Raw genomic sequence first — 27,177 nt, 5'->3', positions numbered from 1 at the left:
GAAATTGTGGGGACGGCATTGCCTATCAGCTGAGGAGCCACTGACTATTAGACATAAGCAGTGTTCTTTTATCCTCAATACACTGTGTGCGAGTAGATTCAAAGCGAAGAAGTGCTTCCTCCCTCTAGAATTCATTAAATATATTTACCAAACTCCTGAAGATTGGCATGTTTCATGTTATATGGAATAAAAATTTAGGGATCAGCCTCCCACATCAAGTGTCTCATAAAAACAGAGTGGGTTTCTGAAACACAGTGAAATCTATAAATAATTTTAGTGAATTGGGACACCGAAGTAGCATAGAATCTGGTCTAAAATGTTTAGGTATGAAAACTATAAACTACCACAGGGTAAGTAACTTAAAGAATTTATATATTATATATATGTATATATCTCAATAAACTGACCATACACTGTGTTGTAAGACATTTCATGATCTGGTAGAGGAGTGGAAATGTCTATAAAAAAAATAACGAGGATAAAAATTAAATTAAAACCTAAGTTTTGAAAATACCCAAGAGGGTTAGTGAAATAGGATTTCTCAGACAGATTTCCACTGACATTAAATTACAACAGTAACATCTTCCTTACCATTCAGTGCCACGAAGGAATCTGAAAGACAAAAGAAGGAGAGGAGGAAACTTAATGATGCCCACTATGGTTAGTGTACCTTACATAGTGAGAATGAGGTCATCAGAACTGGGCCAACAAGGGAGCCCCAATTCCTACTAGCAACCTAAAATGCTTCCTACCCAGTTCATTTTCACATCTCTACATCTCTTCTACCATGTGAATTGCCTCAAAGTTGCTGCTGATGGGAAAACAGTCCAAGAGTTAGCAGAGGCAAGGGGCATTGCGATCATCATACGTGTTTCTGAGAACTCATACCCTACTTTATGAGAGGGACGTGCATGGCTGTGGATAAAATAAGTGATAACTGGGCCACACTTTGAAGAATAAACTCTCATGTGTATTCTTCCTGGTTTCGTCCTCACGAGCACGGTGGGAGTGTCATAATGCTATGATTCAGCAAGAATTTTAGTTTGGAAACTAGAACAATAATCTGAACCCCCACACATCTTGGGCAATGTAGGTAGGCGTGTGTGATGGAGGGTGTTTGGGTCAGCTCACTGGTTCACTCAACCTGTTACTCAGCCTCACACTGCCTCTCTTTCCTTATTTCTCCTCAACATCCTGTTAAAATATTCTCTGAATAACTGATGTACATGGCTGTGTGTAGCACAAAAAGTTTCTGCTCTGATAGGAGCATGGGGAGAGGTCCAGCCACCATGAGCAACACTCCAAGTGCCTCAGCAAGAGTGTATGTTTGGGTGTGTGTGCAAATGTTTTGGGCCCAAAGAAACAGGTTGCACCTGCGGAGACTACACTCAAAATAAAGATTAAATCAAAGGACCAAGACTGACTATGCTAGATGCCAAGGTTCTATCAGGTTCCCCTCTCTCAGAATACTTTTTTTGTTTGACACTTTATAGAGATAGTAACAATCATTCTTTTCTTTATATATGTCTATTTCAAGCCAAATCTTTATCAGTATGTTTTCTACAGGCACTCATACCACCACATCAAAAAAATATGATGAAAATGGCTCACAAAAGTCACTAATTAAGTTTCTGTGATACCCTGCCCCCAACCTGTTTCTCCAAAAAGGATGCTATAAGGCACATGGCAATCAAAGCCCAGTGAGTAAGCCCCAGCCCTTTTCACTGATACCAACACTTGTGCAAGCATGTGACATGGACATTCTGGTGGTGACACTGTCTTCTATACCAATTGTAACCAGTCAATTTTATGGTTGGAAATATGATGATAAATGTAAACTTTGGTGACATATTGTATCTCTAGATAATACACGGGATAAATTATCTGGAGGTAAAGCAGACTGCTACCCACTTTATTTGCTTGATTTGATCTCTAGAAAAATGTAAGTAGAAAGTTGGGTGACCGCTTGGTCTGGAATTTCGGTGCTCATGACTTAAAGACTTATTAAAGAGTTATTTCCGTGATTTTCAGCACGGAAGCCAGCACTGGAAATCATTCGGTTTCATTCTCTTAGGAGCTACTTTTTTTTTTTTTTTTAATTGATTTACTTTTTGTTGCCAGTTTGAATACAAGCTTCCTAAAATTCGGCATATGTAACATTAAAAAAAATAACAAACTAAACATAATTTCCAAGAGCAAAGCATTTTTTAAAACAAAAATCAGCAACCCAGAAGCACTTTCAGGGGAATTTTTATATGAATCAGGTCATAGGACAACTGGATAGATTTCTTTTTATGGGCCCAAGATCCCTTGTAGAAAGCTCTAATTAAAATATTACCACTTAATGTTTGACACAACTGCAAACAGTTCAGTAAGTTAATTTCTGTAGAAAGGTTATTTAAAATCACTTTTTACTTCTGGGTTGTGTTTTTTTTTTTTTGAAAACCTTTTCCTATCTCAAATGGTACTACATGTAAATCCAATTTTGAAAAATAATTGCTTTTGTTAGTCCATATGCTCAAAAAGAATGAAACAGTCCCCCCTTCAATTAAAAAGGTAGTGCACAATGATTAATCTTTTTTTTTTTAATTTGGCTAAAGTATTACAGTGTAATAGCATATTATGAGAAACAACAAAACTGTCATTTTTATAATGGAAATGCTACCATAACTTACTGTTCTGCTGTAATTAATGTCCTCTAGAGTGGATTTGTTTTGTAGCACTAGAAAGATGAATCAGGTGCCAGCACATTTAATAGATAGAGCCGGCTCTCACAGAGGGTACTGACTTGTTACTTACAGGGTATTTCCAGAGTTCACTTCATTGAGCTCTACATGGGGGATGATGTTTCTAGACCATTTGATAAAAGCATCTCTCATCTACCCAGAGACAAACACAGATGAAAACGCTTTACTTACTGTGACAATCTCCCAGGCCATCTGTGTTTCCATGCTCTATATCCTGCTCAAAAGTCAGTCTTTAAAAAAAGGACAAGGAAAGACAAAAAAAAAAAAAAATACAGCATGAGTCACTACTCATGTATGAACCTCAAGTTTCACTCAAAGAATAACATAGTTTCATAAGTTGAGTGGCAGGTGCAAAAAGAAAATAGTGATTTGAAAATTTATCTTTGAAGCTTACTGAGATGAGTTTTATGTTGGATCTCTTAAGAGAAGCCATGGTAAGCAGTTAATTTAAATCTTATTCAGGGAGTTAATTAGTTTGTGGATTATTCATATTCTTTCCTTATCCCATTCCCTGAGCACTTTTCAAACATTTAAAAAGTTTCAACGTTAAAACATACTTCTCCTTTAAGCAATATAGGAGCCTTCAATTAAGAAATGTATTCGCAGGACTGGAGAGATGGCTAAGCAGTTAAGGCACTTGCCTGCAAAGCCAAAAGGCCTCGGTTTGATTCCCCAGAACCCACGAAAGCCAGATGCACAAGGGGGCGCATGCATCTGGAGTACATTTCCAGGACTGGGGGCCCTGGCACACCCATCCTCTATCTCTCTCTCTCTCTACTTGCCTATTTCTGTATCTCTCTCTCTCTCTCAAATAAATAAATAGAAATATAAAAATTTAATGTATTCTCTATTTTCTCTCAGTCTTATTCTTGTCATCCCAGACCTCTTTCTCTTTCTTTGTCTTGCTAACTCCTATCTCACCAAGTGTTAAAGGTACAACTGGCCAGTGAGTATGTGGGGCCTGTGAGGTAGACGTAACTTGATGGGACACTGTGTGGACAGTCCTTGTCCCAGGACTCACGTTCCTAGATTTCTTTCACAGCAAGTTTGTCTTATGACCTCCGGGGAATATACGACACGAGCCAGGCCACTTTAATGCCACCTATTTTGACTTATAAAACAAGCACACTAGCAGGCTCTTCTTTATGCCGGAGCTCTGTGCTCATGTCCATAGTGTGACTGACACTCCTGATGTGCCACCCTCTCAACAGTTTATCGTGAGCCACATGAGAAACCTGGTTTGAAAGTCACACCTTGACCTAATAAATCTACCATGTAATTAGCTTCCAGTGTCTTCTGGCTGCATTAACATTCAAACATCCTCCTAGGATAAAGATGCCTTATAATGAATCCAAGCCAGTGCACATCTAGCCCTGTAGCCCACTCTCCAAGCAGAGCTCCACACACGTGGAGCACCCGTGTAATTGAGGCATGTATCCAACCCTTAAAAGGACTATTATTGGAGTTCTGATGATTTAAAAAATAACTCATTTAGGGTTGAAGAGATGGCTTAGCAGTTAAGTGCTTGCCTGTGAAGCCTAAGGACCCTGGTTTGAGGCTCGATTCCCCAGGACCCACAAGGTGGCACATGCATCTGAAGTTCATTTGAGGTGGCTGGAGGTCCTGGCACACCCATTCTCTCTCTCTCTGCCTCTCTCTTTGTCTCTCTCATATAAAGAAAAATTAAAAAAAAAAACCTTATTTTAAAAAATCTTATCTTTGGTCAGTTGTTGAATACAGCAAGAAAAATAAGCCATTTCTTAGCTACTCTGTGTCTTGTGACCCTTTCTCCTCCAGCCCAAAGGATCTCAGGAAAAGGTACGCTCTGACACCAGAGGATGTCATTGGTGCAAATTGCAGGAGTGTTCTCCTGGCACATAGAGGACCAGCTCTCTACAATATCCAGACTTTCAGGTCAGTTAGCATTAGCTCTGTTTATGGGGGTGCTTGTCCTCAAATTATGCAGGCAGTGGTCATCAAGCACGCCCTTCTGTTTGTCTAAGTGTTCTTAGATAGAAAAGAGGCTTACTGCCACAGGAAAATGGTTCTGTTCCCCAGTTGGGGCTGGGGAGACTCCTTTGTTGAAGGAAACCCTGAACTGCCATACGGTACTTCACTTGAGTTTCTGCAACCTGTCAATGACAGCCATGGAGTATTTTTCCAAATGTTATTACTCTGGATCTTACATCCAGTGAACTAAAAACATGAAAAGAAATCTCTTAGCTAATCTAATCACCTAGAGCAAGGCTAACAATTTTGATCTAGGGGACGAATTGGAGAATTGCCAAAAATTGATTGTCCAGTGAGTAATAGGGTCAGTGTTTTTCACAGGAGGAAGCTTTATTGGATGTAAGCACCATACATGCAGCATCAATGTGTGGCTGGACAAATGTTCTACCATTTCTGCTGAGCCCTGTAGGGTCAGTTGGAGGAGTCAGTTTGGCTAGGGATGGACAAATCATCCCCTATCTAAGTGGTACCCCATGGCTCTTTGTGTGGCTCTCGCAGTGGGAGGCTCGAGGCAGACACCCTCTTGTCCCTGTCTCTGAGGAGTACTTCTGAAGCCTACTGTGTTTCCTTTCTCTGTGTTTTTAACCAGTCTGAAGCAACTGTTCCATCAGCAGTCTCCCAGATGGGATGCTACGGGAGTTGAACCGAGGAAGGAGAATGCCGACAGTCCGGCTGCCAAGAGTGAGCACAGCCGAGCTTACGTCTAGGATGAATAGCGACCAAAGGACTTGCTCCTTACCTGCTGAGGGGTGACAGATGGGCACAGGAACCTCCTTCCTTTACCCACCCACAATATGGGTCTCTGGAGGCAATACAGGTTCTGTAGGAAGAGGATGGCTGTGAGCTACCTAGGACTCCTTGCTAGCCACTGCGGACTTTCTGTCATGATGCAAGATACATACTTTTTACACTTCCCATGTCGTTCACAACGGCCAAGGGGCACCTTGATCACACATGTCGAGAATGCCACATACAGAGAGCCGCTGGCTCTGTCCAGCTGCATGCCCATGATCCTTTTGTCTTCTACTCCATCATAGCTGCACCTGGTTTTGTAAGGTAGGATGGTGTCACCACTAGACTTTTTAGAAGAGTTTTCTTGTTTGTGCCACGACCCCTACACCCACTTCCTGCTCATACGATCAAACTAAAACTAGAAGTACTATGTGTATTTTTACACATATACACATACATGCATATCTGTGGAAATATACATGATTAGCAAGGAAAGATACTGTTTCCTCTGCATCAAATACTTTTACAATTGGCTTGAAAAGTCACCCCCAAACTGTATAAAATAACTTAAGTCTGCGATGATCTTTTTTTTTTTTTTTTCTCTCCTGTGTGAAAGGTATTAGTATAACACAGGAACTAATTGCTGAGAAAGGACAGATGTTCCACTCACTTTTCTGGGTTGTAAACATTCATCTCTTCCAGGAAAAGGCTGTCATTGAGGAACCCAGTACTTCCTATCCTGGCCAAGAACTTCAAGATGATTCCCTTTTCTGATCCCAGGAAAACCACAGTGTGATTCTGATATGGCCCAGCAGAGCTATCAACTGCAATTTTGGTCAGACGGTATCTGAAATGACAAGATCACAATTTTTATCTTGCTGTGAGTCTATCATTAGAAAGTCCCTTTTCCACCTCAAACAACTAGACGTAGCTTTCTAGTAATAATCTCAGGAAAAATATATGCATAGAAGTAATTCTCTCAAGCTGTCCTGGTCCTTTATTTCCATATGCAGAGCATTACTATGGCTCCAGTGGGGAGGAGGAGGCATGGGTAGGTGGAGGCCAAGTTCCACAAGAAACAAGCATCCACAACCATCTGAAACCTCTCAGCAATGGTCCCCTCCATGAGCAGTAACGAAAGACTGATGTCTCCCATGGAGAGGGTAAGAATAAGAAGTGAACTCCTTCAGCGTTCTTTTTAACAGTGAAAAGAGAAGGGATGGGTACCATTCTCCATGCTTTTCCTCTGTGTTATAAAGCCTTTGTTTCAATCTGCTGGATGGGGAAACTCTCCGATTGCACTCACAGAGGCTGAGAGGCTTCTGAAGGCGCAGGGCTGTGTGGTGCCACTAATAAATACAAGGACGTGAAACCCAAAGGTGAAATGCAGACCTAGGATTAAGTTCTACTGGGCATCTTCTTTCTCTGAAATTCTTGGTCATTCAACTTTCATGAATACCGATTTATCCTACAATAAATCTAAATAAAATTAAGTTACTCTGTGAAAGGAACCAGAAAACATGAGCCCTCCAAAAGTGACATAAAGAAGTTCCCAGCTTATGGTCAAGGGCTTTCATTGTTCCATTACTAACTTTCAAAAAGTCAAGGTGTCAAAATGGCAACAAATCATTTTGGTTTATTGACTGCCACAACTGAACGATGCTTAGAAGCACCTGCTAACTGAAAACAGGCCAAGAAAGGACATTTAATGCTATCAAAAATCTCTATCAATTATTGCTTCTCTGTTGGCTATCACTTCAGATGACAAATATAGAGCCTGCACCCTTCTGCTGGAATTCAGTACAGTGTGGTGTCCATTCATGCTGACGATCCAGCAGCTTGGCTCAGGTGGCAGCTTCGGGGTGCTGTGCAATCATATATAGCTAAGGAAGGGTCCACTTCCATTCACTGCTTCCCCCACCCCACTCCTCTGTACTGCACAGATTGGATTAATGAGCTAACCCGGAAGGAACTATTTTTCTTCCTTCTAATTGCTGGCATGGTTACAACGAGCCTGCAAATGCTGGCTCACTCTTCTCGCTGGGAATGCAGCTATGGGGAGTTGGTGGCATCTCCCCAACGTGTCGGCATTTGATAGCTGAATCAACGCCCGGGATAGTGGGAGACGCTTGTGGCATTTCAAACACGATCCGCACACGGGTTTGAGGAGTACGAGATAGCATCAAGGAAACCCATTTAGGACCTGGTTTGCTTGACACTCACCTGACCATCGTTCTCAGAAACCATGGTCTGTTGATGATGGAAGGGACCGCCTCGTCCATGAGCGGATGGGTCTTGATGAAGTTCAGGGTGTCATCGGGAAATTCATTGGAGGTTGCGTATTTTTCTAAGGAGGACGAGCCAGCGCAGCAACCTGGCCTGGAATTAAATGAAGGGTAGGAGGGAAAGCGTTTATCTCATGCCTTATGGCCAATGCTTTGAACGAACTGCTTCCCTAAGCATCTGGCACAAGGGGGAAATGGACTGCAGGCAGCGACGAGGAAGCTGCACGATGCCGTGCCACCAAATGCAACATGCTGAGGTTTCCTTTGGGCCACCTCCTTCCAAACAGAGCCTCAGCCAGGGCCGTTCAGCTCCACCCTGAGGCAGCCTGGCTTCCTTCCAGATGCACAAGCCCCAGGGAATGCCGATGGAACATGGAGCAAGATAATGTGTGGGGCACACATATCTCAGGGATGCCTCTACTATGTGAGAACCTCACTGGACGTCCTTGAGGCATTTGTTCTACAAAGGAAGGAAACTGAGCTGATGTTTTTACAGGTGCAGACAACAACGATGTTCAAAGAATCATGCGGGCAACATTCCAACAAGATCACCTCTCACAGTGTATTTGTTTTTTATTTTTATGTGATTTGGGCAGGTATGGAAAGCCAATTATATTGAAGATTCCTGAAAGGTACTTGTAGTTGAGCAATGAGCAGAAATTCTTTGCTATCATGAACAAGAAAATGTTGTATGGTTTCAGGAGTCCAGAGACATCCTAGCAATGCCAGATCAGAGAAGTACTGAAGTCTGGGGTCTAGACACCTGATTACCGGCTGGTGCAGGAAGGAAAGTGAACCTTCACTGTGTGCCCCCGTGCCACGTAGCTACTGTTCCATGGTATTAACCCAGACACCCCAGTAGCATCCTGCTGTCTGCAGCGGAGATGAGATGCAAGCATGAGGAAGCCTAAGGGTAAACCCAGTGGCATGGTGCGATCACAACACATGTGTTCTGGTGATGGCTGAGTAAAACCATCTTCACATACCAAGGAGAGCTTTACATAAATTGCTCCCTGAAACTGGATCTTTCTGGCTTAACTCCCTTTTTGGCTTATACGTAAGATAGTTAATAATCCCAGGTGCTGACTTACAGGATCTGTCTTCAGTCCCCACGGTGCACTTTTAACATCAAGTTTGCTCACAATAAGCAACAAAATCTGCTCCTGCCAGGGTAATTCAGGTGATTACGGTGGACACCCACTTGAGTTTCTCCCGGGAGAATGGCAACTCACAGTATTTGTTGTTGTTGTTGATGTTTATTTTTATTTATTTATTTGAGAGCGACAGGCATAGACAGAGGCAGAGAAAGAGAGAGAGAGAGAGAGAGAGACAGAGAGAGAGAGAGAGAGAGAATGGGCGTGCCAGGGCCTCTAGCCACTGCAAACTCCAGACACGTGCGCTCCCCGGTGCATCTGGCCAATATGGGTCCTGGGGAACTAAACCTCGAACCAGGGTCCTTAAGCTTCACAGGCAAGTGCTCAACCGCTAAGCCATCACTCCAGTCCAACTCCCAGTATTTAAGTACGTTCAATGAAGTGAACTCTTAGGTTATTTTGGTGTGAGGGCCATGGGAGGTTGGCAGCGAGTATTAGAAAACAAAACCAAAACAAAGGAGAATGAGTGGGACACTGGGCTTCCTTCCAGTGGAGCTGTTCCCATGCATCTTAGATGACAAACGCCGTGACAGAGATGCGGAATGTGCGTCCTGCAGAGTGCGCAAGCGCAGGGCCAGGAGGAATGCTTCCTCATGTCCCAGGTACAGTCAGCTGTCTGAGAGAGTGGAAAGGACGCTATCCATGAGCAAGCACTGGGGCATGTCTTTGGGCTGTAGGCTTCCATGCCAGCAAATCGAGGGCACGGTTATTTTGGGGGGAGTGGAGTAGAGGGTGACACTACACTGTATGTGGGTGCAAAACAGACCAGAATAGGGAATGCCTGAGAGAGTCCAGTGAGCCACCGTACTCACTCCTCTCTTTCCGCCGTTGGCCCGGAGTCCTGGGATCAGCTCTGATCCAAACACGGTTACAGAACCCAGGGAGCACCGCTTCTCGTTCACATTTCATTGGGATTAAAGACAAGCTCCTCTATAATTGGAGGGAGGTGGAGAGGAGCAGTAGAAATCATCTCTCTACTTGTGTTTTGTATAATACACTTTGCTCTCTGGTTCTCCTTTCCCCATTTATAGTCCAACGAGGCTGGCTGTAGCAGATGGCTCCTCTCACTTACACAGGGAAACCTCACCTCCAGGGGTAAGCAGAGGACTAGACAGTCACCGTAGGGACTGAAGAGAACTCTGGGCTTTGGCGAAGAAGCGGAAGAAAGCCAACGATGGTGAAGGCCTTTCTGTTGTTCTGAGACCTCTGTCTGCCTGGCCAGCAAGTGGAAGGCTCTGGCTTGCAGGCCGCGGGGTGCACCCCAGCATGGCAGCCCGCTTCAACACCTCTGGAAGTCAAAAATAGGCGAACAGATATTTGCATGTACCTGGGTTTCGGAACTCGCTCATCAGGAACTGGTGTCCAGGTGGAATCAGGAGACTTCTGCTCCTTGAATCGCCCAGTGAAGACGTTGGCAATGTCAAGCATGTCATAGGCACAGACTGCAGAGCCAGGAATGCTGCAAGATGACAGTTCACGTGCGGCTGTTATGCAATGCTATGTACACTCTGAAGAGAGCCCTAGTGCGGGCCCGGGGTTCGTGCCGAGCATTACAAGTGAAGGGATATGAATGCATCAAAAGACTGTTCCAATCACATTTACATCAACAGCCTTGACGGATGGGCTGGTGATAGTAAACTCACAAGAAGGAAAGAGAAATCTTTCATGTTTTCATTGTCTCTTGAACCACTTCTGTTTATACAGGAAGAGTTGTTGAGCTGGTGGTAGAAGTTTCATGAATTCTCTGATATCAACCACCAGTCAATACCTCTAAGATTGAAAAAAAAATCATTTGAAACGTCCACAGAGCCCGTTGTGCATTTCCAGTGTTGGTATATGTATGTGTACGTATGCAGTCTGGAGCATTGTGTACATAAGACAATATTTCCAATTTTTCTAGGGATTTCAGAGCCAACCATCACTTGCTAAATTTTGTAAGATTCTCTTCCTATCTTCCTTTACTAACCATAACAAATATACATACTTACCTTTTATGATAAGAAAACCTGACTGAGATGAAAGTGACTCAATGCCCACATATTGCTTCTTCAAGCTAAGGACTCAGGGCACAAGAATAGTCAGGGAGGGAGGATGGTTGGGCCCACACAATTTTATAGTAGTCATTATACTTTTAAAGAAATATTTTATTTTTATTTATTTATTTGAAAGACAGAGAAAGAGAGAGAGAGAGAGAGAGTGAATGGGCACGTCAGGGCCTCTAGCCACTGCAAACGAACTCCAGATGCATGTGCCACCTTGTGCATCTGGCTTATGTGGGTCCTGGGAAATCAAACAGGGATTCTTCTTAGGCAAACGCCTCAAACAGTAAGCCATCTCCTCAGCCCCACAGTCATTAGACTTTAAAACTTTTACTTCCTGATTATCTGCATAAGACTAAGTCTTGAAACGCTAGTATTTGCAAATAAAGTATCCTATCATGTACTAAATAATACGAATGTCAGTAATATTCATCTATGATTACATCCATGCCAGGCATTTCTGAAGAAACATAGGGATATTATTTTTTATCAGTGGTGACAAGGCCTGATTATTCATCCAACTTGGTACACTGTTTACAGGTAAATCCTAACCCCACCTTGCCTTTTTGTTTTCGCTGGTTTTTTTTTTTTTTTTTTTTTTTTTAAGGTAGGGTTTCACTCTAGCCAAGGTTGACTTGGAATTCACTATGTAATCTCAGGGCAGCCTCAAACTCACAACGATCCTCCTACCTCTGCCTCCCAAGTGCTGGGATTAAGTACGTGTGCTTCCATGCCTGGCTCTCGTGTTTGTTTTTGACTATCGTTGTTCTTTGATTTTTTTAGGGGGGGGGGCGTTAGCTGGCCAAGTGTTTTAATGAGGCCTTGTGGTAGTGGGCCATTGCCTGGTAGAAGCACAGGGTGGGCATGGAGACATTTCAGGGCAGGAGAAAGATTTAGTCTTGATATTGCAGTTGGGGAGAGGATATGAAAATTACTTCATAAGGAATTAGGAGAATTTTATGCTACCTTTAATTTCTTAATACAATTATTGAAGAATTACTAATAAAGGAAGAAATAAGGGAAAAAATATTGAAAAGTTGACTGAAAACAAGATGGCAGCATGAACTTTAAAGTGTGTTATATATGTGTATATATCCTTCAGAGACATGACTCAAAGACAGTGATTCCCATTGGTGTTGGGATTTTAGGGTTTCCCATCTTTTATTTAGCTTTGTAACATTCTCTTCCTACCTCCCTTTCTTAACTGTAACTTTTTCTTTAGATAGTAAGAAAAACTGGATAAAAATCGAGGACTTTATTGATGAATGTTACAACTAAAAACAATATAGGGTTTAAAAATTCATCCCACTTGTGAAATCTTTCCTTTCTTCCCTATCCTTCTCTTTCTCCTTTCACCTCTTTTATTCTTTTCTTTCCATCTTCTGTTCATTCCACCTGCACATAAGGAATTCTCAATTTAAAGCAGAAGGCGCTCTGTAAATAACTGACAGTCCTGCCCTCAGCTGGGTTGCAGTTGAGCATGGTGGCCAGTCCGAAGGCAACTGCGGGGCAGGCCGATAAAAGGGGTCCCTGGAAGAGTCAGGCACAAGATGTCAGGAGAAGTGACTGGTCTGCCACGAGGAACAACTACAGGGTTTTGATGGGCACATGTTAGTCAGGCTGACAGACCTGGCAGAGAGCACGTGGCATATGCAAGGGTATGGAACATTCCAGAACCGGGCCTGAGTCTGTGGCATAGGCAATGTGATAGAGGATGGAAGGAGACAAGCTAAGGAGGGAAGGGAGCCAAACCACAGGGAAATGGATGCGCTATGCCACAGAGGGCAGGGAGGGATCCCTCAAGCATTGAAAACCCAACCAAGTTTGCATGTGAGGATGAGGGAGTGAGGAGAGATGAAATCAGAGGGGATACAGTCAGTGATGGCTGAGGAGCTATTGATGAAAATGGTCAGATCACCATCACCTGATCTCATCAAACAGATGTGGTCCCTGAGACATAAGCATATCAAGTAGATGTTTCATAAGAGAATTAATTGATTATCTGTAATATGCAGGATCCATTCTTACATTGTAATCACAAAGTAACCCACATTTGGGGTACAAAACAAAAACTCTCAAACTGTATATGCGAACCTAAATGCCACTCCTATATTCACATGTACCAAGACCATACTTTTTTTCTCCCCATTCAAAATCCTAGGTAGCTGGTATCTGATACGTGAACAAGCAGGCCTCGGCATATTTTATATCCTTTTTATCTTCAAATCTAAAAATCCCTACAGATGGTTAAAGCTTCCCTAGATCTAATCAAGTACTTCTCGCTGCAATATAAGCTCTTATTTTCCTCTCTCTTCAGTGAGAAACTCTTGACTCTTGCCCTCCCTGTAATTGAGGAACATGACTTCCCCAGCTTGCTCTGCTCTTGGCTCTACCTAATTCCTGGGCATATCTTTCTAGATGCTAGTCTCCAGTCTCTTCACTTTTTGGTGCCTGTCCCCTAGGCATTCATGATGTGCTTAAGAGTCTTTGTAAAAAGTGTCATCCAAAGCAAAGCCATCTATTCCTACAGGAAGATGTTCCACACAGAACATTCAAGATGCTCCACAGAGAGATGCCACGGTTCATGCATTTAGATTCCATGACCACAAGTTATGACCTACATTTCACACGGCAGTACTAGGACTTGGAAATCTTACTGACTTTACAAAGAGCCGAGTGCCAGGAAGGGATGCTAACATGGACATTCTTTCTGTTCTCTAATTTCCAAACATTTCCACGGCTTTGGGAGCAATTGTTAACATGTCATTTAATTAAGTAAAGTCTGAGCTCAATAAACACAGAAATAAGAATGAATAGGCTCCTACTCAATATTTCTACGGACGATGCTTGACGGCTTATAAATCTTCACTAGAGTCCTCCCGAGGAAACGGTGCTCATGTTGCAATCTGGGCTGTGAACCAGCTTGTTGAGGGAGGTCACCTGAGGGCTGCTTCCTCAATAGGATGCTCACTGGAGTCCCTGGCTGGGATACTTGATGGATTCTTCTCAGTCTTAAATCTAATGAACTCTCAGTGTTTTAACTTCTAAAGATCCCATCCACTCATGGAAATACAAGTGAAAAGGAATGTTGAATAACCTTCAAGAGGTGGGAGAAAAATCCATGTCTCTCCTATTATTGACTACCTGAACCAGGTAATGTATTATATATATTGAGCTTAGTTTCCTCAAGTGTAAAAGCATGAAAATAATATTTGACTTCCAGAAAAGAAATTGCACTTGAAAAGTATGTCAGTTATATAAACAGGAGATAATATGATAATTTAGTTACTCCTTTTAAAACCCTAATTTAGTAGATTATAAATTCCAATTAATTCATGATTGAAAATTCAGCAGAACTAGCTTCTTAGTTACAAACAGTAGCTGACAGTTTCCCAACCGTGGTAAATATTGGGTATTAGGAATTAGGTATTACTTCCGTCCAGCCCAGGGAAAAGGGAACTGGGAAGAATGGATTATGTCAACACAACCAGGTCATGGTTACCTGTTATAAGGTGTGGAAAAGGTTGCCAGGACAACGTCACGACCATTAACGCGAATCACCTCTGTCACTGCCTGGAGTATGTTGAAATAAAAATGAGAGTCCCCGGGGACGGAACAGTTCAGGCGAGCCTTGAGGAAAGATGTCCACTGCTTCTCCAGGACCCTCTGAGAGCCTCCCATGTCGTTTTTACACACCTGAGCCACCCTCGGGAAAACCACCTGCAGGGAGAAAAGCAGAGGGAGAGTGAAATGCAGTCTCTTTCTTCTACAATGCAGAAGATCCTAGAACAATCTGCCTTACCTTGACAACAGACACAGAACAACAAGGTGCCTAATTTAATATTGTGTTTCTAAAATCAGTACCGGGGGTGGGGAGGGGGGAAAAGTAAAAGAAAAAACTCAGCCTAGGAACAGCATGTTTTAAAAGATAAGACTGTGGCATTTAATAGGGAGCCATAAATCCTTCAGAGGATCAGAGCTCCCAGCCACATAAACTCATTTCCATACAGACTGCTTAGCTTTTTATTTTCTCAAACAAAAGCATACTCCGTATGCGCCATTCCTGCCGCCCTCAACTGCATGCCTCTGGGGCTGGCATCTCATACTTAAGAGTGTGAGTTCCTCTAGCTGTGCCAACTACCCTGGCATTTTATTTTCACCTTCTAACTTAGTGACCTTGATCTGCTGTCTGGTTAAAAAATAACTAAAATAAACATAAACTATTATATTATTTTCGACAACAAAGACAAAAATCAAGACCCAGTTTACCTAAAGGTACTGGAGATGAATTCTCTCTGTGGAGTGAACTCAATTAAAAAAGAAAATTGTACCCTGGAAGCTACATCTCCAGATGCCTGGCATTCCCGATGAGTGCAACCAAACATCTGCCCGCTAGATCATCAGTAGAAGAGCCTCAAAGGTTCTCTGTAATTTGTAATCGCTCTGCAGAACCGACAAGGCTTCTAGGCAACATGGTTTCATTGCTGCAGATCCCTGGCTGCATCACTACTGGGTTTATAGTTTGCATTTCAGGGTCATTTGCAACAGCATTGTTCAAGCGTGGATTTCTGAAAATGTCACAGAGGGAATTAGGGATGTCCTACCCTCTTACCTTCCCCATGGCGTTGTATTCCACAGCGATTTCCCTGAAGAAGAAGTAAATATAGTCTCCGTAATCCACTGCTTGGACAAAGTATGGTTCTGCAGACAAATAGGCACTTTAATTGGGGATATGTCACACGGTGTTAGAAGAATTTTAATCAAGTGGAGCCAAAGATATGTTCATAATTAAAAGCGTAAGGCTATTTGACATATGTTTCACATTAACTATTTCTAATGACTTCACACGCATAAGTGTTGGTAATTGCTAAAGGCACTTGAGCTTAAAAATTATATCTTTCACAAGTTTTGTAACCAACAGTGAAGAACAAGTGAGTTTTGCCAACCTCTGTCATTTGATTTGCCATAATGGAATGTCCATATTACAGTGAGTATTGTGCACACTTCATCCCGTCACCCCGACTCACACAGGCTTTGTGAATAGCCTCTTTCCTGTGCCCCACCACCTCTAAGTCCCCTGTTCTCTCCTTCATGAATGAACTCTTCAGTTCTTTTCATGCAGGACTCTGAAGCGAGTTTGGGGCAGAGAAAGATGAATGTAATGTATTCTATTGTTGTAGCACTGGTAGTTTTGTTAATACTCCAGAAACTCTTGGGAAGGGGAAGAGGGAAGTAAATAAATCAGTTGAGGCAAAAGAGGCAATCTACATGGTTTTGTCTGTCAGAAGCCATTACTAAAATGAATCTACAGGCTGGTGTGTCCGGATTCTCAATCTCCCAGAAGATATTACTCCTTTCCTTCTTCCTTTATTCAATGGCTCACCTTTTAGCCATTTTGAATCATGCTTGACGGTCCTGAGGGTAGGGCTGTCACCGAGACTCCTATAAATGACCGCATCTATGGCGAGGAAGTCAGTCACCGTGGCTGAGTATAGTTTTCCATCTTAGAAGAGAAAGAAAGGAGATGAAGGGGGTGCAAGCCAGCCAGGGGTGGTGGTGGGAGGGGGGAGCGGCAATAAAGACATCCCCCCAGATTGCTTTCAGACATCAGGCAAATGAGATAAGACAACTGGGAAAAATCCAAGAGTCACTAGGAAAATACTTGGACCGCGTTCCTAACCATTTTAAATTGGGATCGAGAGAGATGAAACATTTTTCATTTTTAAATTGCATGGCAATCTTTCTAAGCAGTGGCAGAGGCAGCTCAGGAAACAGAGAAAATGAAAAATGATGTGGGCCTCACTTGATTAGACGGACCTTGACTGAAATCTCAAGGCCAAGGAAGGACCCTTGGGTGCTACTACTAATGCCGCCACACCATGGGAAACTGGATTATGTGGTGGTCCGAGGTGGGATAGAAGCTGATTTTATTCCCACAAATTTTAAGTCCATACAGAAGCAAGGGTGACCTCAGCCTGAGCAGGCGAGTGCAGTTGAGGGAAGAGTTCATGAGCTCAAAGAGCAGACTCACTGACTATGTCCACCCTGGGAGTCACAGTTTCTGCTCCATTTTTCTTTTTGTTTTTTTCCAGGTAGGGTCTTACTCTAGCTCAGACTGCCTTAGAATTCACTATGTAGTCTCAGGGTGGCCTTGAACTCACATTGATCCTCCTACCTCTGCCTCCCAAGTGCTGTGATTAAAGGCGTATGCCACGCTCAGCCATATCTCTTCTCGTTACTCCAGTAAGGAGACATCATTAAGACTTGCCAATCTACGCTTAGTGACAGATCTGTGCCTCACTTCAGGATTTATAAAGTCAGAAACTGAAAATATTAAGATACACAACATTCAAAAAAAGTAAGCGGGAGTGAGGAGGCAGTGAAGCCAAGTTCCAATTGGCCTTTCCTTGAGAATTTATGGTTTGGGAGAGAGATGTGTGGAAATGGAGCTACAGGAGAACAGAATGAAGACTGAAGATTAGTCTCTAACCTTTAGGTTCTTTCCTGAATTAGCAAACACTCTGTGAACATAAAACCAAATGAGGTGTTTAAAAATAACAAATTTATGTAGATTACATGGAAAGTAATTATAGCCAAAAGAAAATTCTTCGATTCATTTTAATGGATGGTATCGTTCCATTAATTACATGTCAAGTGTCAAGTGACTTAAATATCCAATGTAGTATTTTACATTCCTCCATATGTAGATTTTCAGGTTCTTTGTTTTAAAAACAGTTTAAACACTTAAGTAAATGTCTTGATATCTACCTTTGGCCTTAAAAATTAAAATTTGCTCAAATTCAAGTTTGAACTCTTTTTTTTTTTTTTTTTTGTTTTTGGAGGCAGAGTTTCCACCTAGCCCAGGCTGACCTGGAATTCACTATGCTGTCCCCGGCTGGCCTAGAACTCATGGCGATCCTCCTACCTCTGCTTCCCAAGTGTTGTTCTTAAAGGCATGCAACACTATGCCTGGCAAGTTGGAACTCTTTGAGAAATGCATGTAGTAGCTAAAAAAAAAAATGCTGACTCCGTGGATTTGAACAGTAGAGATCAAATCTTTGTATTGACAAGTATATATTGACACCTTACAACTTTTCTTATGGATATATATTCTACATTTTTACAGCCCTGAGTCATACAGTTATACCTGTAAGGATCATTGAGTGCTATATGAATATTCTGCCTGGATGCTCTCCAGGATGCTTCGTTGCACCCTTAAAACGTCACTGAAACAGGACAGTATTCTGTGATCTCTTGGGTACGATACCATTCCTCAAATTTACCACGAATAAGTACTGAGCCTTTACGGAATCTCACCCGTTCCAAAGTGCCGCCTGGGATGGGGAAAGGCATGTCTTGTTCTTGATGGCTCTTAAGGGCTTGAGAGCCACAGTGGACACATACCCTAGCCCTTCTCACCTTTCCAATGCAGGGGCGGGGCAGGGCAGGCTGCACAAAAACCACTCTTTAGTGTATCGTTACGTTAAATGCTCCCTGGCCTTGTTCACACCCAGGCTTACATACAGGCCGGCAGGGTGTGTTCCTGACAATGTGGGGGCTGCTTCTCCACAGCGCCGTCCTGTCCCCGGGGAGAGAACCCTGGGAACCTTCCTGTTGCTACAATCTGTCACTGTGGATTGAGGCTCACAATGGGTGACACTGTGAAGAAGCAGGAGCTAATTATGTTCTATCACCAAAGACTTAAAGCCTCGCTTCCACCGGGATGGGCCAGGTTTCGGCTGCCAGGATGGACATGATGGCGAGCTGCTTTGATACGTGTCACTGACACGCCAACCTTTCTCTCCACATCACTAGCACATACGCAGCTGGCCAGTGAATTTTTAAACAAATTCCTAATTAGAACACACTCGTACTCAAAAAATTCTACTAAAGATGAAGATGGCAGCTGATTATCTGCAGCAGAAGGATGAGATGGGTTTGGGGAGCATGGGCCCACCTAATCTATCAGCATCACCCCCTTAGCCCCTACGGCCTTTTGGATGGAGATATGCACGAAACCTAATCAAGTCAATGATATTTGAGAAGGCAGATGCTGCCTCACGGCTCTGAGCAAGCTTTCAGAAGCTTCCTTTTGTTTCTTTCCCTTTTCCTTTCTCCATGGAGACAAAAGCATCCCTGCCGCTTTCCCTGGGGCTGGCTACCATCCTTGGCTGTAAGAACAGTGGTCGTGTAAAAAAGGTTAGGCAGGGCTGAAGAGATGGCTCAGTGGTTAAGGCGCTTGCCTGTGAAGGCTAAGGACTCAGGTTCAATTCCCCAGTTCTCACGTAAGCCAGACGCACAAGGTGGCACATGCGTCTGGAGTTTGTTTACAGTGGCTACAGTCCTTGGCATGCCCAATCTCCATTTGCCTCTTTCTCTGTCTGTCTATCTTCCTGTTTGGCTCTCTCTCAAATAAATAAATATATACAGAGGGTGAGACAGAGAAATGCCAAAGGAGCTGTCATTTTCAGAAGATTGCCACTGAGTGAGACCGACCAAAGTCTAGGCGATCTCAAACATTAAATCCACAGTGGTGGTTCCAGGTGAGTTTCTATGATTGGAGCCCAAACATGCCATCACATGTTCAGTGTTCTGCTGTTAGCTTTTTCTCAAAGCAAAAAAAGCCTGTGGACGAGAGGCAACGACTTCTTCTAAGAAGCAAAACTACAATTTCTATACTAAGTTCAAGTGGAAAAGGCATTCCTAATTACAGTATTCATCAGAGAATCAAAGTACAACTGCAACTCCATAGAAACCATCCAGAGCCGGCTCTCAGCCACAGGCTGGGTCACAGAAAGGCAAATGTGAAGAAACCAGGTCGTTTACCTGCAAACAGGGCAATGTTGGCATGTTTGGCATCGTAAGGGCATCTGGCCATTCCACTAAATTCATCCCCAAAAGGCTCCAAGGAGTCGATCTAAATAAAATAATAGGACTTAATCACTACCAACAACCACCGGCAACAGTAACTGGTTTTTTACCAAGTGCTTAATGCTCAGATTAATTCATATGTATTCCTGCAAAAAAATAAAAAATGCTTTTAAATGCCCTCTTAGGCAAATCTATTGGTTTCAGATGAAAAGTAGAGGTTTAGAAAGATAGGTAACTTGACCAAGGCTCCACAATTAGTAGTGTGAAATCTGATCATGTCTGCTTGACTCTTACACATTATAATACACAGGTTTCCACATTCTAGTGGAGTGGTCGAGAAATAAGCAAAGGGAAATTTCTGCTCTGCCGCCATTACTGGGAAAAAAAATCTTCCTGCCCCAATTATATATTGAGTCATGAACTCTATAGAGAATGATCTTGGTTTCTGGATTTGTTTTGCCTGACAAGTCTTTCCTATGTGGATTAAATCCCAGTAGGAGACACCGGAATTTTTCCTCAGGTTACTTGGTAGAGCAATGTGACATCAGCCACTGTGAACAACCACAGATGCAAGGAGAATTCAGCCACATCTGCCTTAGCATCGTGGGGTGGCAGCTCCCTCCGAAAGAGATTTTAGAGGTGTATCCCAGCCTTAGCGTGCACAGCAGGAAGGCAGAGGCCCAGGAGGTGCCCACGTCCTGCAGGGCCAAAACAGCCGGAAGCCAAAGCCACCTGACTGCTCTGCATCGCCTGTGTCCACCACAGGGCGCTTCCTTGATGCTAGAGGTTTCGAGGTCAGAGCTGGACTGCTTGTGAGTTTTCTTCAGCCAAATTAGTATGGGAAGACACACACACACACACACACACACACACACACACACACACACACACGAGAGAGAGATAGAGATAGAGAGAGACAGAGAGAGAGAGAATGAGAATGGACTGAAATCTCAACTTTTCACATAAAAACCTAGCTTTCTTACTTATTTTCAACATGTAGTAGTCACCCACGGGTCTATGACTCACCTTCTCAGCAGCCTACAGGTGAAATACAAAAGCCAGACCCCAGAGGCATTTGTAAGTGTGAAAAAGCCTCCCTCCTCGTTCACCAAGCTCCATTTCCCTTTCCTCTAGACCACCCTTTGCGGCCACATGCTGTGGCCGGTGGAGTTGTAAAGCCATTTGCCCCCACCACGTATGGAGGATGCCAGGACCCTCAGAGATGGCAGAGGTGTGAGAAGGAGCCAGGTCTCCCAAATAGCTTCATGGAACTGACCCCCACACACAGCACAACGGGAGTTGGAAGGACACCTTTCACAAGGGTCAGAGGTTGCTCCACCTTGACCAGTGGTAGAGTGAGTCCTGCTGTCTCCAGCCCAATCTTTCGGGATCTTGCCAGCATGTTCTCCATGACATTAATGTTTTCACACTTATGTATAGCCTAATTCAACTTTTGGCTTTATGGTATTTTAACATCTGGGAGTAGCAAGGTTTGATCATGGATTTGAAGATGGAAAGAAGATGAACCTAAAATGGCCCTGGTGCTGATGTCACTCTTCAGGAGGGCAGAATGAGGGTCTTGCTGGCAGCTCTTAGTGCCAGCCAGTCACTTGGCACCTGCCATCCTCAAGCCTGTTTCGCAGATGTGACCAGGGTTTCCTCTCCAACCACTTTGAAATAGTCCTTGTTGAAGTTATCCTTGTAAACCAGTTGAGAATTGCGTAAAGCTGTAGTCTTTAAAAGATAACTTTTTAAGGAAAAAGAGAGTCCAAATCATACATCCTTTAAAGCAAGACACTCCTGCCCCTCAGGACACTCCTCGGGAAAGTCCTTTTCAGATACTTTGTCCCTACCAGAGCTTTCTGTGCAACTGTGAGGCTCTGTGGTCTGCGGGCCTGGCAAGCATTCAGCTGCAGGCAGTAATGCAAGAGATATGCTTGATCCCAAGGGCAATAGGCTCTAATCCCAATGATGGGAAAACAACATGCAAGCAGGATATTGTACCTGATCCTAAAAGGTGCTGATCTCGACAGAGAAGTCAAAGGCAGGAAGCAGTGAAGGATTCACATACCGACCACTGGGTTGTGACTTTGGAAAAGTCCAAGGAGAATACATTCAAGCCACTAGCCTCCCCCCCCCCCCCGCCCTGGAAAGTCCTCACTCCCTGAAGTAAGAATGAATCCTTGTAGTGTTCAAATCTCCGACTAAAACCACAACTCCTGGGAAAGTACAACCCCAGAGGGGTATAAATAGTTCCGTGAAGAGCATACCTAACTTCTGCAGAAAGTTCACGAGGTCTAGAGCACACAAGAGGAATAAAGATGTGAGTGTAGCTTTAAATATATGGTAGGAAGCCTTCAAACTCTTCCCCGGGGAGGGGGAGAAGAGAGGGTAATAGGTGGTGAATATGATCAAAATACTTTATGTCTATAGTGTATGAAACTGTCAAAAAGAAAAAAAGAAATGAAGATAAATCTTATTGGAGTCTACATTATTTCCTGCACATTACTTTTTCAAATAAAAATTGAATAAATACAGGGCGTGGTAGAGAGGCAAAGACTGAAAACCTGTCCCTTTCCTGTCGCAGGTCGCTCTAAAAATAGCGATGCTTCTGCGCTTTGATGAGACTGGAGTTTTTCAGCAGAAGACCAGTTACCATTTGTGCCTTGAGATCTTCTCCCTGATCTGTTGATTAAAAGCACTTAAGAGAGAGGAGTTTTCGTTCTGCCTGCAACCCAATACTTCATGTCCCGAATCATCAGCAAAGTCATGCTGCGCCCCGAGGCCAAAAGAGCGTTGACATTTGCTGGGGTAGAGACAAGATGTGTGTGACCACCTCCTGTGTGTGGCTTCTGGGCGACCAAGCTCCTGAAACATGTGTGCGCAGCTCTGCCTACAAGGGAGAGGTGAGAGCATCCGTGTAGGTGAGGCACTGTGGGAAATGGAACATTCACAAAGGGAGCAATGAGCCAGACCTCCCATGGCCTGTGTGTCCCAGTGCCAAGAAGACTCGTGACACATCATGGCAGATAGCTTTCCAGCTAGGGGGCTCCTTGGGGTGTGTTAGAAGCAGTGGTATTAATGAGTTCTAACCAATGACAAACGAGGGCGAAATATCAAGTGGTAGAATTAAAGTTGAAATTGTAAGCTGCCACTGGCCTGTGTCTGTTAAGAGGGTGGATTTTTAAAACTTGGCCTTTTGTTTAGAATAGACTTTTTTAGTACTGACCTTGATTTTTTAAACAGACTGCATGCGAATCGTGTTTATCTCAATTACTGTATGTTTATGTATGCTGGTACATTTTGTGCCTAAGCCAAGGACCTCCCTTTCTTCACCCTTGACTTGGTCCTGCTGGGGCGAGCTTCCAAAAGCAAGGTGGAAGGTAAAGTAGATGGTCCCCTGTGATGTTTCGGTTGAGAAAAGGCTGGGGAGGGGGGACGGACAGGAGGGTGTTTTCTGGTAAGCCCACTGATTCTGATTCTGGCCTCAAGACTGCTTTCCTCATTCTTCACACTCGGGATTGCATCACGGGACGGTAAAATCCAGATCAGTATCTCTCCCCACACAGCTCTGTAAAGAAGGTTTCCAACCATCTTCTTGAGGCACAGTAGAAACCCCCTTCCTGCTCCCCAAGCCCAGCCTCCCCTATTCCCTGCGCACACCGACGGCAGCCCTGCTGTGCACTGGCCAAGAGAGGGCCCAGAGATCTCCCCCAGTTCATGGTTTATCCCAACACGAGACCAGGAGGTGCTATTTCAGGTTGTGAGCAATCACAGAGGTGGTCTCTGCCCTTGTAGACAATCTGTGTTTCACTGGGCTGGGGGGTTCTTATTCCAGGCGTGAGGAAAACAGGTGGGAACTTTCCAGAGATGGACTCTCTGCCCTTCTCCAGCAGCTTTTCTCCAGTCTGTCTCGGGCAGGAGTAGAGCCACATGCATTGGCTTTCCTAACTGTCCACATCATGACATCATGGCAGCAGCTGCACAGGCCTGTGGCCTTCTTCCCTGGGCTGGGCTTCCCTAAGAGCTGAGGCCTTTTCTGTCTCTGTAACCTCAGTGCTTGGCCACAGTAGACACAAAACCCATGTTTCCTGAGTAAAAATACTTGGCAGGAAGAAGGAAAACTAAAGGGTGGAGCAAAGACCTCGGACCATCTGATTGCTGCTGGGTCAGCTCAGGAACCCCTCGTGTCCCAGCCGCGTCCACGGTGACTGGATTCGTTGGCTCTTTGGGACACACAAAAAGTCCCGCACGGGCTGGAGAGATGGCTTAGCGGTTAAGCGCTTGCCTGTGAAGCCTAAGGACCCCGGTTCGAGGCTTGGTTCCCCAGGTCCCACGTTAGCCAGATGCACAAGGGGGCGCACGCGTCTGGAGTTCGTTTGCAGAGGCTGGAAGCCCTGGCGCGCTCATTCTCTCTCTCTCCCTCTATCTGTCTTTCTCTCTGTGTCTGTCGCTCTCAAATAAATTTAAAAAAAAAATTTTAAAAAAAAGTCCCGCACACCTTTTCTTTGTATAAAGGCCTCGGTCAAGTGAGCTGACTACTAAACAGATTTTAGTTCCTGTGATCTTGAAAGTCAGACCAAGGGGAAGGTCTACCTACAGTCTCAAATGGCACGCTTGAGGGATGCCTTTTAGAAGGAGAATCCCTGACCAATTAAGTGCAGGGTTGTGTGTGTGTCTGTGTCTGTGTGTGTGTGTGTGTGTGTGTGTGTGTGTGAGAGAGAGAGAGAGAGAGAGAGAGAGAGAGAGAGAGAGAGAGAGAGAGAAGAGGCCATCTGGAGGTGGGAAGGAGAAAGAGAAAGAGTAAGAGGGGAGGTTCACATGGTACGGCCACATGGTACATAGGCAGTCCTCTGCATAATGGAGACTTATAGGAACTTCTTTTGTGGGGAAGGCTTTTTAAAGATGTGCCAATCAACCCTAGAAAAAAAAAAAAAACAACCCAGGAAACTCAGAAACCTGCCCAGGAACACTCATACACAGCAATACATTAAGCTGAACAAGCACAGGGGTCGCAGATGGTATTGAGTTTCCCCTCTTAGGTTGTTGCAGGTAAAATAAAAATTAAAAAAAAAAAAATCACAGTAACTTATGAAATTCCTCCTGGTGAGGTAGTGAACAGGCAAATGGCATTTACCTTGTAGTTTCTGCAGGAAGGGTTGAAAGCATTGGTTCCACAGACAAACAAAGCATCGTCATTTTTCTTGAGAAGAACTTTAATAAAGTTGTGACACTCGTCCTGGAAAAGAAGGCGAACTGTTCAGTAGGAGTGCTTTCATCATATGCCATGCCATGCTTTGCCAACGGCAAGGTCACTGCAAGGCAGCAGAGGTGCATGGCGCTGGAGCTTCCCTTTTAAAGGCTCTAGCCAAAAGATGATGTTGACAGTTACTTAGCAGTAAATAAAAGCACTGCATAGGATTGAAAACTGCTCATTTTGTCACAGAAGGAAGGCATGCTGAATGTGGCAACCCCCAGCACACTGGCCTTTTTATGTTTTTATTATTTTTATTTTTGTTTTTGGGTTTTTTGAGGTAGGGTCTCACTCTAGCCCAAGCTGACCTGGAATTCACTATGCAGTCTCAGGGTGGCCTCGAACTCACAATGATCCTCCTACCTCTGCCTCCCAAGTGCTGGGGTTAAAGGTGTGCGCCACCACACCTGGATCTATCACACTTTTATTGCCAGACAATCCAAGGTCCCTCGATGTACAAGTCCTTCTGGTTGAAGTGGGTTCGTTTATTTGCTTGTTGTTAGATTTTTGGAGTTACAAATAGAGCCACCAGAATGAAGAGTCCCTTGAGTTCAAGACTTCATTGCAATGGATGGAGGACAGTGAGAGGAAGAGGGAGAAAGAGAGGAAGGGAGTGGGTAGAAAAAGAAATAGAGGAGGAAGAAAGAGGGGCCACACACCAGGAAAAGAGAGAGAGGACTCAAGAGAGGGGGAGGAGGGAGAGAAAAGGGGAGATGAGCCAGAAAGCAGGAAGGTGAGATCAGGTCAGAGAGAGGGTTTTATGGGAAAGGGAGGGAACTAGCCCTCCAGGGAGGTGATGTGCTTAGGTAGGGGTTGGGGGGTCATGGCACCTCCCTCTTTTCAACTCAAAGGTATTTTAAATCACCATAACAGGAGGAGGTTCCGAGATCCCAGGGTTAGTCTAGGCATGGTCAGCTGAGAGGAGAGACAGAGAGTGAGAGGGGGTGGGGATTTCTGGGACTCTTACATTTTTATGTTGTTACATGACCAAAAGCTCAAAAGCCCACAGGTCTGTGACAGTCTTTTATGAGCGCTTTGGCAGGCTCCTGGAGCTGCCTTGAGGTGGGCTATTGGATCAGAGCACTCAGAAGACTCAGGTGGCCAGCTCTGTGTCCATAATCCTGACTGCGCCTAAGGAATTCACAATGCAGTCCTGGCAGCTGTTGTAATGTTTCATCACATTAAAAGCAAACTATTTTTTTTTTTTTTTTTGCAAATTAAAGCCTTCAATAAGTTGATGGAAAAAGCAATTACTGGGGAAAAGGGAATAGCATGATGCATTGTACATAGTAGTCTACGCCAGGGGATAGCCGTCAAAACCCTAACCCAAAGTGGCAGCTTACAGGAGAAATGAAAATTGCCTACCTTATGTTTTCCCTTCATTCTGCACGTGTCTACATCGGCCTGTCTAGATTTCCACGTCAGCTTCTGCAGGGATCAAGAAAGAAATCAATTAGAGCCCAGAGGTTGTTGCATTTGATTTTAAAAGTTCCCCTGGGGAGACTAGAGGCTGAACATATATATATATATTTATTTATTTATTTATTGAAAGCTTTCCACACCCTTTCTCCATGATTAATTCACCATAACAACAAAAGATTAGAGATGAAAACATTCATTTAATTTTGAACTCTTATCTATTCATTATGCTACAAAATGCTCTTTCTCTTTGAGACAATGGTAAAGGGAGAAAGGGAAGAAGAAAAAACAGCATGGAAATTTCACAAGAAGTCTCAAAAGTAACTTGCTCATTTGTACAAAATATGTGCCTTTGCCTTTCTTTTCAGTTAGTAAATTTTTTTTTTTTTTTTTTTTTTTTTGTAAAGAAGGCCTGTTCTTTAAATTACAGAAGTCATTTTCTTAGGCATAAAGGAGACATTCACTTTAGGTGAACAAAGATTTAATTCAGGTTATGCTCATTCATATAAATGAGTGGGCCAACGGGAAGGTCTCCTTCTATTCCACAGGTTTCATTAACTAAAATATCCCCGTGTGGAGTTGCGAGGCAAGCTTGTATTAAGTTTATGTGTGTCTGAAATGGATAATGATTAAATTACAGGACCACAACAGTCAAATCAATTTCAT

At 43.7% G+C, this 27,177-nt stretch overlaps 1 protein-coding gene across 3 annotated transcripts in view; it reads right to left on the bottom strand.

Moving 5' to 3' along the window:
• The window catches only part of Sema6a (semaphorin 6A), a 130,887-nt gene that overhangs the window by 28,130 nt on the left and 75,580 nt on the right, over positions 1–27,177 (bottom strand). For 2 of the 3 annotated variants that reach the window (XM_045133261.1, XM_045133262.1), the window contains exons 5-17: positions 26,458–26,520; positions 24,976–25,077; positions 19,794–19,884; positions 16,351–16,470; positions 15,580–15,668; positions 14,470–14,687; positions 10,256–10,387; positions 7,713–7,868; positions 6,160–6,336; positions 5,660–5,800; positions 5,497–5,577; positions 2,919–2,977; positions 592–612 (exon numbers count right to left, since the gene is read on the bottom strand). In XM_045133261.1, the coding sequence (XP_044989196.1) occupies positions 592–612; positions 2,919–2,977; positions 5,497–5,577; positions 5,660–5,800; positions 6,160–6,336; positions 7,713–7,868; positions 10,256–10,387; positions 14,470–14,687; positions 15,580–15,668; positions 16,351–16,470; positions 19,794–19,884; positions 24,976–25,077; positions 26,458–26,520 (1,450 nt within the window). Of the gene's footprint in view, positions 1–407; positions 459–591; positions 613–2,918; positions 2,978–5,496; positions 5,578–5,659; positions 5,801–6,159; positions 6,337–7,712; positions 7,869–10,255; positions 10,388–14,469; positions 14,688–15,579; positions 15,669–16,350; positions 16,471–19,793; positions 19,885–24,975; positions 25,078–26,457; positions 26,521–27,177 lie in introns of all 3 variants that reach the window. The other variant, XM_004651556.2, reaches the window with a different exon arrangement.

This window comes from Jaculus jaculus, chromosome 14 (assembly GCF_020740685.1).
Source record: "Jaculus jaculus isolate mJacJac1 chromosome 14, mJacJac1.mat.Y.cur, whole genome shotgun sequence".
In the NCBI taxonomy this organism is placed as follows: Eukaryota; Metazoa; Chordata; class Mammalia; order Rodentia; family Dipodidae; genus Jaculus; species Jaculus jaculus.
The sequence above is the reverse complement of the archived record's forward strand: the minus strand, read 5'-3'. Positions and strand labels throughout refer to the sequence as shown.